At 35.9% G+C, this 12353-nt stretch overlaps 1 protein-coding gene across 8 annotated transcripts in view; it reads left to right on the top strand.

Annotated features, from left to right (window-relative positions):
- The window catches only part of TTK (TTK protein kinase), a 48293-nt gene extending 38598 nt beyond the window's left edge, over positions 1–9695 (top strand). For all 8 annotated transcript variants that reach the window (XM_084964357.1, XM_021092069.2, XM_084964351.1 and 5 more), the window contains 5 exons: positions 1368–1448; positions 4584–4760; positions 5409–5493; positions 5994–6091; positions 8285–9695. In XM_084964357.1, coding sequence (XP_084820483.1) covers positions 1368–1448; positions 4584–4760; positions 5409–5493; positions 5994–6091; positions 8285–8371 — 528 coding nt within the window. In that variant the 3' untranslated portion in view covers positions 8372–9695. The remainder of the gene's footprint in view (positions 1–1367; positions 1449–4583; positions 4761–5408; positions 5494–5993; positions 6092–8284) is intronic.
- The last annotated feature ends 2658 nt before the right edge of the window (positions 9696–12353 follow it).

The following is a 12353-nucleotide window of genomic DNA, read 5'->3' as shown; positions in this document are numbered from 1 at the left end:
AATACCTGCCTTGGAAATCTTCATAGTCATTACCTGAAATTCACTTGAAACTTTGTCTCATTTTCCTGGTAGCAGCCAAAGAGAATTCCAGTTTCAGATAAAATTGTCACCATAAAAACTGAGATGATGACAACCAAAGAAGGACTGAAAAGCATCCTGCTTGGAGCCAAGGAGATGTGTTCCATGTTTACAGATTTCTGATGTGGATCTGCCTTAAACCTAGGAGTTTGAGCTGCTCCCGCGGCATAGGGAGGTTCCCTGGCTAGGGGTCTCATTGGAGCTATAGCCACTGGCCTACGCCAGAGCCACAGCAACGCAGGATCCAAGCCGCATCTGCGGCCCACACCACAGCTCACAGCAATGCCGGATCCTTAACCCACTGAGCAAAGCCAGGGATCGAACCCACAACCTCATGGTTCCTAGTCCGATTCGTTAACCACTGTGCCACGACAGGAACTAGATTTTTTAAAGAGTAGATGAGCAGTTCACCCTTCAAACAATTCTGTTTAACAATCACTTCTTTTTTATATCAAAAATATGACTGAACATTTAGTCATAAATCACCTTGAAGATACCTTCTATGGCAAGACTCTGAAGTGCAAGTATTCTGTGTTTGAAAGCAAAACCATTTTAGGGTGAAATGAACGCATTGTAAGCTTGTCGTAACCTACCGTGGAAACTCTAGCATGGTTTAGATGCCCATCCCATCTCTATTTGGACACAGGCCCAGACAGTACTTGGAGAGAAAGCTAGACTTGCAGTTGATTGATTTATTTAAAAAATTATTCTGGGAGTTCCTATTGTAATGAACGCAGCTAGCATCCATGAGGATGTGGGTTCATTCATGGCCTCCATCAGTGGGTTGAGGATCTGGCGTTTCCGTAAGCTGTGGTGTAGATCACAGACATGGCTCAGATCTGGCGCTGCTCTGGATGTGGCGTAGGCCAGCTGCTGCAGCTCCAGTTCAACCGCCAGCCCGGGAATTTCTATATGCTGCACTTGCCACCCTGAAAAGTAAAACAAACAAATTATTCTGGGTCTTTTCTAGTACAGAAATGATTGCTCAGTTCCTTCAAGTTTATGGTCATTAATTTTATCCTGGAAAGTTTTACGGTAGCTGCCCACCAAAATCATAGGAATAGCTCAGCATTCTCAGGAGTCAGTTTTCTGATTGTGACTCTAACTTAATTTGCTGGAATTGTGAAGAAATTTGTCTTGATATTTTTGTCAGTTATTTGAGTTTCTCAAATTATTACTGAAATTTGTAGTTATGCAAATTCCTAAGAATCTGGTATTCACATTTAAAAAAATCTAAAGCAGAAGGAAGTGTTTTCGTTGATTTGTATTTTCTGTGATTTGGCAAGTAGGTCGGTACAGTTAATTATATGCCACCAGAAGCAATCAAAGATATGTCTTCCTCAAGAGAGAATGGGAAATCCAAATCAAAGGTACTGTAAAAGTTATTTATATCCCACTTATCTGACACCAGGGGGGAATAGACTCCTTTTTTAGGCCATTACACAGACTTTGCCTTATTAAGCAGACTGTCATGGGATTCAGTTTCATCCTTCATTGATTTGAGATTGTTCTTTTAATATTGTGCTTTTATTTATTTATTTATTTATTTTTGCTTTTTAGGGCTGCACCTGCGGCATATGGAAGTTCCCAGGGTAGGAGTTGAATTGGAGCTGCAGCTGCCAGCCTACCCCACAGCCACAGCAACACGGGATCCGAGCTGCATCTTCGACCTACAACATAGCTCATGGCAATGCTGGATCCTTAACCCACTGAGTGAGGCCAGGGATGGAACCTGCGTCCTCACGGATACTAGTTGGATTCCTTTCCATTCGCCTCAGTGGGATCTCCCAAACAGTACCTATTTTAAAAGTAATTGAGGGAGTTCTCTGGTAGCCTAGTGGTTAAGGATTTGGCAATGTCACTGCTGTAGCTCAGGTTTGATCCTTGGTCTGGGAACTTCCATGTATGGTGGGTGTATCCCCACCCCCTGCCTTTGCCCCATAAAAGTAATTGAGGATTAAAGCACTTAGTACATTATTCACCTAGAAACAACAATAAATATGCTTTTATTTACAAAATTAAATTTTCCTTCTGAGAAAAATGTGACTTCTAAATATCTTTTCAAATAGCTGGCACAAAATTATGCCACCTAGTCTCTCTTATAAAAGATTCTTTTTTTTTTGTCTTTTTGCTATTTCTTTGGGACGCTCCCGCAGCATATGGAGGTTCCCAGGCTAGGGGTCCAATCGGAGCTGTAGCCACGGGCCTACGCCAGAGCCACAGCAACGCAGGATCCGAGCTGCGTCTGCAACCTACACCACAGCTCACGGCAACTCCAGATCGTTAACCCACTGAGCAAGGGCAGGGACCGAACCCGCAACCTCGTGGTTCCTAGTCGGATTCGTTAACCACTGCGCCACGACGGGAACTCCAAAAAATTCTTTTTATATCTTTTTAGCTTCCCTTTTAACATTTAGATTTGTCTCTTTTTTCTTTTTCTTGATTAGACCTGCCATGGAGTGTTAATTTTAAAGACCCAGGTCTTGATTTTATTTATTAATTCTAATTTCATTTACTCTCTAATTATTTTCTACTTTTATCCTTATTATTTATATTCCCCTTACGTTTTTTCCTAGCTTCCGTATTTAAATAATTACTAGTTTAATTTTAGTATTCTCTATAATTTAAAATTACAACTAAATTTTACTTTGAGTTTTTACTTTAGCTGGTACTTGTAGGTTTTACAGTAGTGTTTCCCATTTTCATCAATTTCCAAAATTTCTAATTTTCGGCATTTAAATTGTTTCATTCAGTTTTACTTTAAATTTATTTTGAACTATGTGTAGTATTTAGGTTTTTTTTCCATTTGTCAACTTAGTATGTAGTATTGGTAAATCTCAATTCAACTGAATCACCTGCTACCCAGTGACTTTAGTGGTACTGAATAGAAGATATTTTTATCTCAACATGTGAGGTAGTCCCTGCTGTAGAAGGGCTCAAAACCCCTCCCAGTCTAGCTCTGTTCTTTCCAGTGAATGCTTGTTGGTTCCTCGCGGTTGCTGTTCTGAGGTTACTATTCTGAGGTCATTCCCTCTGCTGCAGATGCCTCTGCCTTGCAGGACTTGTGGCTGTTGGGGATTTGTCTCCATTCACGTTCTGGTTTTATTGTAGATATTTTCCAGATGTGTATGGCTTTGCCACCACACTGCTCTGTCTTATCTGGGGATTTGGAGAGTCTGACAAACCCCACTGCCTTTTTCCCAGAATCTGAAATTCTGAGTCCATGATTAGCATTTAGAAATACTTAAATTTCCAAGTGGAGGAAGAGAAGGTTCTTTTTTTTTTAATTTTCAGTTTTCTTTGTGTTTGGATAATGGGATCTAATTTATCTGTCATGTACCAAAAGGCATATTAAAATCCTCCCCCCTTCAAAGACTTTAATAAAGTTTTTGCTTAATCTAGTTCTATTAAATGTGGTTTCAATGCATAGAAGTTCATAACTACCTTCTCTTCATTAATTATACTTTTTATCACTATGAAATGGCTTTCTCTCTTGTGGTAGAAATATTTTGTCATGTTCTATTTTTCTAATATTAATATTCTGTCTCTGCTTTCTTTTCCCTTTTTCTTCTTTTTTGGATTTGGTTATATACATCTGTTTTTTTCTTCTACCTATGTGTTTCATTTGGTTTAGATTAATCCTTTGTGTAGAGCATGTGGTTAAAAGGAATTTAGCCATTCTTTTTATGCTCACTGATGTGTTTGTTCTTAATCATGTTCTTTTTAAAGTCAAAGGTAATTATTATAATATTGCATTATTTCTAATGAGATTATTTAATACATGGAACATTTAATAATAATATTTATTGAGTACATATTATAACCAGAAACTATTCTTTATGCTTACCCATACCTCATGTTTATATCATTTAATGTCCACAACAATGTATTTTTATTATTTCTGTTTTAGAGGTAAAACAGATGTGTAGAATTACCAACTAGTGAGAAAGCCAGGATTCCAGCCCAGCCCAGTCTGGCTAAATAGTTTGTGTTCTTGGGTTTAAGCTAGCTCAGTTTAAATACCTTTGTGAGAAAGCCAGGATTCAAGCTTAGCCCAGCCTGGCTCTATAGTTTGTGTTCTTGGGTTTAAGATAGCTCAGTTTAAATAACCTTTTTAACATATGAATAATTTATATAAAAATTTATTGTAATCTAATAATTTGGGGGAAAACAAGTAAATTTGAAATTTGCAGTTATTGTTTTTAGTTTTGTATTTTCACAGGCTGACAAGAATGTAACAGTTTAGTTGGGATATTTTAATTTTGAGTTTGTTGAAAGATTTAATATGAACTTCATTTATTTTGATAAAATAACCAAATGTAATAAAAACTAGAAAAGGATGTTTTGCCATGAACATAATCTAATTCTTACACATTTATTGAGGTTTAGTTGTGATTTTAAATATTAGGGTGTATTTATATGTGTGTGTATAATATTATTTTAATTTTATATTAAAATAGCAGTAACTTGCTCTTTTTTTTTTTTTTTTTTTTTTTTAAACTTAGATAAGCCCCAAAAGTGATGTTTGGTCCTTGGGTTGCATTTTGTACTATATGACTTACGGGAAAACACCATTTCAGCATATAATTAATCAGATTTCTAAATTACATGCCATAATTGACCCTAATCATGAAATTGAATTTCCTGATATTCCAGAGAAGGATCTTCAAGATGTATTAAAGGTAATGTTAATACTCTATCAATAGAGAAGAATTATGTTTCATATACTATTTGTTTACTTAAAAAATAACTGAAATGATTGGGATTATGTAATCGTCTTAGATATAACTGGTCTGTTGAAAGGAATTGCTGACTGAATTAGTATTAAATGCTATTAATACTTCCAATATTTAATACTAATTACAAATATGAAAATTAAATACTTTTTATTTTATTTATTTATTTACTTACTTACTTACAGCATACATAGGTTCCCAGGCTGGGGCTGAATCTGAGCTATAGCTGCCAGCCTCCGCCGCAGCTACAACAACGTGGGATCCATGCCTCGTCTGCAGCCTACACCAAAGCTCATGGCAACACCAGGTCCCCAAGCCACTGAATGAGGCCAGGGATCAAACCTGCATCCTTCTGGATGCTAGTTAAACTTGTTTCCACTGAGCCACGAAGGGAACTCCTAAATACTTTTTGAAAATATTTTAAACCTTAGGAATACTTGGGGATTTTTTAAAAATAACCTGTAAAATAATCTTGCCATTTCTAAGTAGGCTCTTTAGAAAGCAGCTTCTGTAATATGCAGTCTAGAAGAATATTTTATCAATATTGTATAAGAAAACTTGCTTTATTTTTTTAATTAATCTTTATTTTTATAGTGTTGTTTAATAAGAGATCCTAAAAAGAGGATATCCATCCCTGAGCTTCTGGCACATCCATATGTTCAGATTCAAACTCATCCAGGTACTTATTTAAAGATAAGTTTATTGGGGTTCCCTGGGGGGAAATGGGAGGGAGTGGGATGGGTGGGCATTTTGGGGGTTTTTGGGATGCAAACTGTTATATTTGGAATGGATGGGCAATGGGCCGAACTGTACAGCACAGGGAACTGTGTGATTGGGTCACTGCTGTACAACAGAACTTGAAGAAATATTGTCAATTAATTATACTTTAATAATAAGAAATTAATATTATGACTGCAAAAAATAAATAAGTTTATTACCAGACTGCTGATATAAACAGTCTTTTGGCTACTCTTTTCCTGCCTGCCTCCTTCCTTAATGACAAATACGAAAATAAATGAAATTGCCTCTTTACTTGCTAGCATTCATTTTTACTTATCCTAGCATAAATTACATGCTTGGTAGTTTTTGTGCTTTTTAGCAGAATACATATTTATAAATGAGCTTATACTTTCTTGTTTGATACCAGTGTGTTATTGATTATACATATATTTTTTACAGGTAACCAAATGGCTAAGGGAACCACTGAAGAAATGAAATATGTCCTGGGCCAACTTGTTGGCCTGAATTCTCCTAACTCGATTTTGAAAGCTGCTAAAGTAAGTCTGTCTAATCTCTGTCTATGCTAATTTGAATTGTTTTGTATAGTTTAGTGACTTAGATACTTTAAACAGATAATCCAAAGAAAAGATGGCCCAATCATCAGATTAACTATGTATTTCTCTATTTAGATACTTTACATGCTTTTTGACAAATATAGATTAATTTGATTTACATTCTTATTGTTCAGACAGCACAACTGAACATGGATTGTCATATAAATTACATTCAAAGGATTGCTGTCAGGTCTCAACTGGAATAAATTTAATAAGAAATCTTTTTTCTTTTTCATTTTTTTGGCTTTTTAGGGCCTCTCCTGCCGCATATGGAGTTTCCCAGGCTAGGGGTCGAATCAGAGCTGTAGCTGCCAGCCTACACCACAGCCACAGCAACGCCAGGTCCGAGCCGCATCTGCAACCCACACCACAGCTCACAGCAATACTGGATCCTTAACCCACTGGGTGAGGCCAGGGATTGAACCTGCATCCTCATGGATGCTAGTCAGATTAATTTCCTCTATGCCATGACGGGAACTCCAAGAAATCTTTTAAATCAGGACCATTTTTAACACAGCTTTTGAATTCATTTCTTTTTTTTTTTTTAAGAAAAAAATTGGCCTTTGAAGTCATTTCTCCTATCCAATTTTTTGCTTAAAGCATCTTATAGAAATCATAGGACTTGTCATGTGTAATGACTTCCGTGAAGCTGTAGTAGCAGTCAATATATTTCTCAAAGCAAATGTCTCAAACCTTCTAGTCTCCCAATGCCTCTTTCTATCCATACCTTAATTTTGGGGAATACTCTTAGCTCGGTAACACCATTCTAAGGTATTAAAAACTTGGATACATTTGGAGGAATTTACTGTATATTCACCATTGTATTTGCATCCAAATGATATAAGGTTAATTTTTTTCTCAATTTTTTTCAAGTGCTGATAGCTAAATCAATAGCTTTAGGAATTGAACAAAATTTGTGTTCTGATTTTTCTCTATTTCATATCTCCATGTTTAAATTTCTACCATTTTATTTATATAACAATTGTATGGAGTTCCTTTCATGGCAAGGAGGTTAACGAATCCGACTAGGATCCATGAGGATGCGGGTTCAATCCCTGGCCTTACAGCTCACTGGGTTAAAGATCTGGTATTGCCATGAGCTGTGGTGTAGGTCATATTCACGGTTTGGATCCTGTGTTGCTGTGGTGTAGACTAGTGGCTGTAGCTCTAATTCAAACCCTAGCCTGGAACCTCCATATGCCACAAGTGTGTCCCTGAAAAGCAAAAAAATAAAAATAAAAAAACAATTGTATGATTTTTGAAAATATCTTCTGTTCTTTAGTTTAAACATCAGAATATTTCCTGATGAGTGTATTTATTTATTTCTTAAATAAAGACTGGCTTTATTTAACAAAAAGTAAGATATCTTGTATTAACCCATAATGGAAAAAAAAAATGTATATAACTGAATCACTTTGCTGTACACCAGAAATTAACACAACATTGTAAGTCAACTATACTTCAGTTTTTTAAAAAGTTTGCTGTATAATATGTACATCAACTGTAATGAAAATAAAAGATGAACAAAAGTTGTGTTGAAACATCAAAAAGAAAAAGGGATCAAGAAGAACTTGAGGATGCATACATATGCTTATAAATAGCTATGTTACACTTTTCTTACAGAAATATTGATCTGCATTTCATGGTAACTCATTCCCAGGGCCTAGCTAGGTGTTTAAAATTTTTTAAATTTTCTCCAATAGTGTATAAAATAATTTCCTAATTATAAGGAGAGGAAAGAAATGTGTTACATATTAGAATATGTGGGAGTTCCCGTCGTGGCTCAGTGGTTAGCAAATCTGACTAGGAACCATGAGGTTGCAGGTTCAATCCCTGGCCTCCCTCAGTGGGTTAAGGATCCAGCATTGCTATGACCTGTGGTGTAGGTTGCAGACACGGCTCAGATCCCGTATTGCTATGGCTGTGGTATAGACTGGCGGCTACAGCTCTTGATTCGACCCCTAGCCTGGGAACCTCCATATGCCGTGGGAAGCAGCCCTAGAAAAGGCAAAAAGACAAAGAAAAAAAAAATCATATTAGAATATTTGGAGTTACCTTTATTCATCTGATATGGTAAAACATTGAGTTTTAAAAGTTACGAAAAAGTTGTTTTTTGTTTTTTTTTTTTAATTTCAGACTTTGTATGAGCACTATAGTGGTGGTGAAAGTCACGATTCCTCTTCATCATCCGAGACTTTGGGGAAAAAATGGGGGAAAAAATGATTTGCAGCTACTCATAAACTGTCAGGTATCACCTGTAAAATATTTTGGACTGTTATACTCTTGATTCTCTGTGGAAATCTACTCAGCTTCACTCTGAAATGTCACTGGCAGAAAAATTCAGTGGAACTGTAAAAATAACCACTAATGTCATGCTGTGTATTAAATTGTAGATTGTTTTCTCTTTTACGCTCCTTTGTAAATCCAATGTAATTGATATCACTTCACACTTGGGATAGTGGGTGGAAAACCGAAATATATTCTCAAGAACTATGTAAATAAGGCTTTGTATAGTATAAAATGACACTAAAATGTCAACATTGCAGAATTGTTTTCTTCAAGCAAATATATTGCTGGTGAGCCAACAGAATTCTTAATTAATAAAAATTGGGTTAAGGAAAAATGAGAGTAGACCTTACTCTCATTTATCTTTATTTTATGACACTTATAATATGCAGAATTTTAGAACTACTTTTAATTCTCCCTTTGATTCTTCCTAGTATCTATTGTTTGGGGTATTCAGAGTATAATGTGGGATTGTGGGATGTAGGCTGTATAGGTATGACCTCATTGTTATGACCTGCTTGGTAATGAATAATTACAAATGTGGTCCCAGAATTTGTCTCAATCTGTCAGATTACTTAAAGATATTATCATATAGTATTCTTTTCCCCAATATTTTCTTTAGATTTCAATACTCTTTTTTATTAAAACTTTATTTTTAGAACAGTTTTAGATTCATAGCAAAATTGAGAATATGCAGAGATTTCCCATTTCACCCCTGCCCCCACCACACAGGCATAGCCTCCCCCATGTCAACATCCTCCACCAGTCTTATTTTGTTACAGTTATTGAGCTACATTGATACACTATAATAATCACCCAGAGTCCATAGCATATGTTATGGTTCACTCTTGCTGGTGCACATACTGTGGGTCTGGACAAATGTATAATAACATGTATCCATCATTAAACTATTACAAGAGTATTTTCATTGCCCCCCAAATTCTCTGGGCATCATCTCACCTAGTCAACCCCACGCTACCCCTGACAACCACTGGTCTTTTTACTGTCTCCATAGTTTTTCCATTTCTAGACTCATAGAGTTGGAAGTGAATAGTATATAGCCTTTTAGATTGTCTTCTTTCACTTAGAATGTGCATCTCACTCAGTAACAGGCATCTCCATGTCTTTTCATGGCTCAAGAGCGCATTTCGTTTTAGTGCCTAATGGTATTCCATTGTCTGGATGTACCACAGATTATCCATTCAAATTCAGTCCATCCAAATTTTGGCAATTATAAATAAAGCTGCTGTAAATACCTGTATGTAGGCTTTTGTGTGGACATATGTTTTCAACTTCCTTGAATGATTACCAAGGAGCATGATTGATGGATTGTACGATAAGAGTTATTAGTTTTGTAAGAAACTGCCAAATTGTCTTCCGAAGTGGCTGTACCATTTTGCATTCTCTCCAGTAGCGAATGAGAGTTCCTGTTGCTCCACATTCTTGCCAGCTTTGGGTGTCAGTGTTCCAGAAATTTGGCCACTCTAGTAGATGTGCTGTGGTGTCTCATTGTTCTTTTTTTTTTTTTTTTCTACACTATCAAGTTAGGATGACAGTGTTTAAAGTATTATTTTTTGATTGCTAAATTTTGTCCATTTTTGCTTTATGTATCTTGAGACTGTTTCACTAGATGCATACAAAGTTAGAATTTTTTATCTTCCTGGTAAGTATAATGTTTACCATTTCATAGGGATTCTCTTGATTCTAAATATTCATTTATTAATTAAAGGTGGCCTTTCATTGTTTCTTTTGGTGAATAGTTGCCTGGTGTGTGTGTGTGTGTCTGCACACACACATATATACATATATTCATATGCATACATACATATCCTTTAATTTCTGTGTCCTTTTAGGAATGTCCCTTGTAAATAACATGACCTGAATTTTACCTTATATCCAATCACTGGTAATTTCTTTCTTGCCTGAAAAATTTAATCTATTAATATTCAGTATGATTATATTAAATTTGTTTCTACCATCATGTTTATGTTTCTATTTAATCTATTTGTTCTGTGCTCCCTTTGTTTTTTTGTCTGTTTTTTCTTTCTTTTTTTTTTTAATTTTTTTTTTTTTTTTTTTTTTGTCTTTTGTCTTTTGTCTTTTTAGGGCCGCACCTGCAACATATGGAGGTTCCCAGGCTAGGGGTCCAGTCAGAGCTACAGCTGCCAGCCTATACCACAGCCACAGTAACGCCAGATGTGAGCCATGTCTGCGACCTACACCACAGCTTATGGCAATGCTGGATCCTCAACCCACTGAGCGAGGCCAGGGATTGAACCCACAACCTCATGGTTCTTAGTTGAATTTGTTTCCTCTGAGCCACGATGAGAACTCCTTTGTCTGTTTTTTCTAGTTTTGTGTTTGTTTCTATATCCCATAGTTCTTCCCACTGAAGGCTTAGAAGTTTTAGAATTTCTCATTTGTTTATTTTGTTTTAGTGGTTAATCTTAAATTTTACCATGCTTTTTTTAACTTCACAAAGATTTAAGTCAAACGAATATCTCAGCTTATTTGTCAAGCAATTCAAAGATGTTGCTGCATTTCAGCTACATTAGCACAATTTATATGGCATTATGGTATGATAGTTTTACCCTATTATAACCCTATAAGCTATAATCACTTTATACGAACACTACTTATTTAGAATCCAAGAAATATGTACCACTTCATATATTCCTTGTATTTCAGACTGTTCTTTTGGGATGATTTCCTCTCTCTTTTTGAAGTATGCCCTGAAAATTAGAATGCTTTCCAAATTTCCAAAGTATGCTTTGAAAATTCTTTTAGCAAAGATCTGCTGATAGTAAAATTATCTATTTACAAGATAAAGTAAAAAAAGATCTTGAAACTTTTTTTTCTATTCAGGACCATGCCTGCAGTATATGGAGGTTCCCAGGCTAGGGGTTGAATCAGAGCTGTAGCCTCCAGCCTATACCACAGCCATAGCAACACCAGATCTGAGCCGAGTCTGTGATCTACACCACAGCTCATGACAACACCAGATCCTTAACCCACTGAGTGAGGCCAGGGATCGTACCTACATGTTGGTTCCTGCTGCTCCACAGTGCTCCTTGAAAATATTTTAAATTCACCCCTGTTTTTACTTTTAAAAAAAAAAAAATTGTTTTTTCAGGGTCTGAATTCTAAACTGATATTATTTTCTCTTTGCACTTTGGCAGTATTATTGTACCTTCTCCTGGTTTCCATTATTGCTGTTAGTCTTCTCTCCTTTTGATTATGATTTTGATATGTGATCTGCCTTTGCCTTTCTCCTTTGGCTGCTTTTAAGATCTTTACCTTCTATGATCTACTCTTTCACTAAAATATGGCTAGTCATTGATTTTTCTTTTTTTTTTTTTTAATCCTGTTTGGTATATATTATTCTTTTCAAGTCTATGGAGTCACATTTCTTTTCAAGTCTATGGAGTCACATATCTTACTGATTCTGAAAAAATCTGGAATAGTTTGGGGCTCTGGTGTTGTCACTTCAGCAGCCCAGACTGCTGCTGTGGCATAGGTTTGATTCCCTGGCATGGGAACTTTTGCATGCCATTGGCACAGCCAAAAATAAAAATTCTCACCCATTATATCTTCAAACTCTTTCACATTTAAGGATTCCATTTGGTTATTTTTCAAATATGTCTGTTTTTCCTTGGTTTCTTCTTCAAATGTGTGATTCTGTCCTTTATTTCTTTAGTCATTTTACACATTTTACAAGAAGCAATTTTACATTCTGTATCTGTGACTCCAGTAAAGATTTTGAGTCAAAATTTTTTTTCTTATTTTTCAGCTCTGCTCATGGTTTTTACTGAGTTGGAGGTCTCTAAGACCCCTAAGTTTGATGCATTGCTAGGAGAACTCACAGGATTTATCATCTAGTCATACTCATGGTTGTGACTTATAGAATGAAAGGACATAA

Source organism: Sus scrofa, chromosome 1, assembly GCF_054392235.1.
Source record: "Sus scrofa isolate SSC_HxYL_T2T_F1_AM1 chromosome 1, Sscrofa_HxYL_maternal_Yorkshire_Landrace_v2.0, whole genome shotgun sequence".
Classification (NCBI taxonomy): domain Eukaryota; kingdom Metazoa; phylum Chordata; class Mammalia; order Artiodactyla; family Suidae; genus Sus; species Sus scrofa.
Note: the sequence above shows the minus strand (reverse complement) of the source record. Positions and strands in the feature narration are given on the sequence as shown.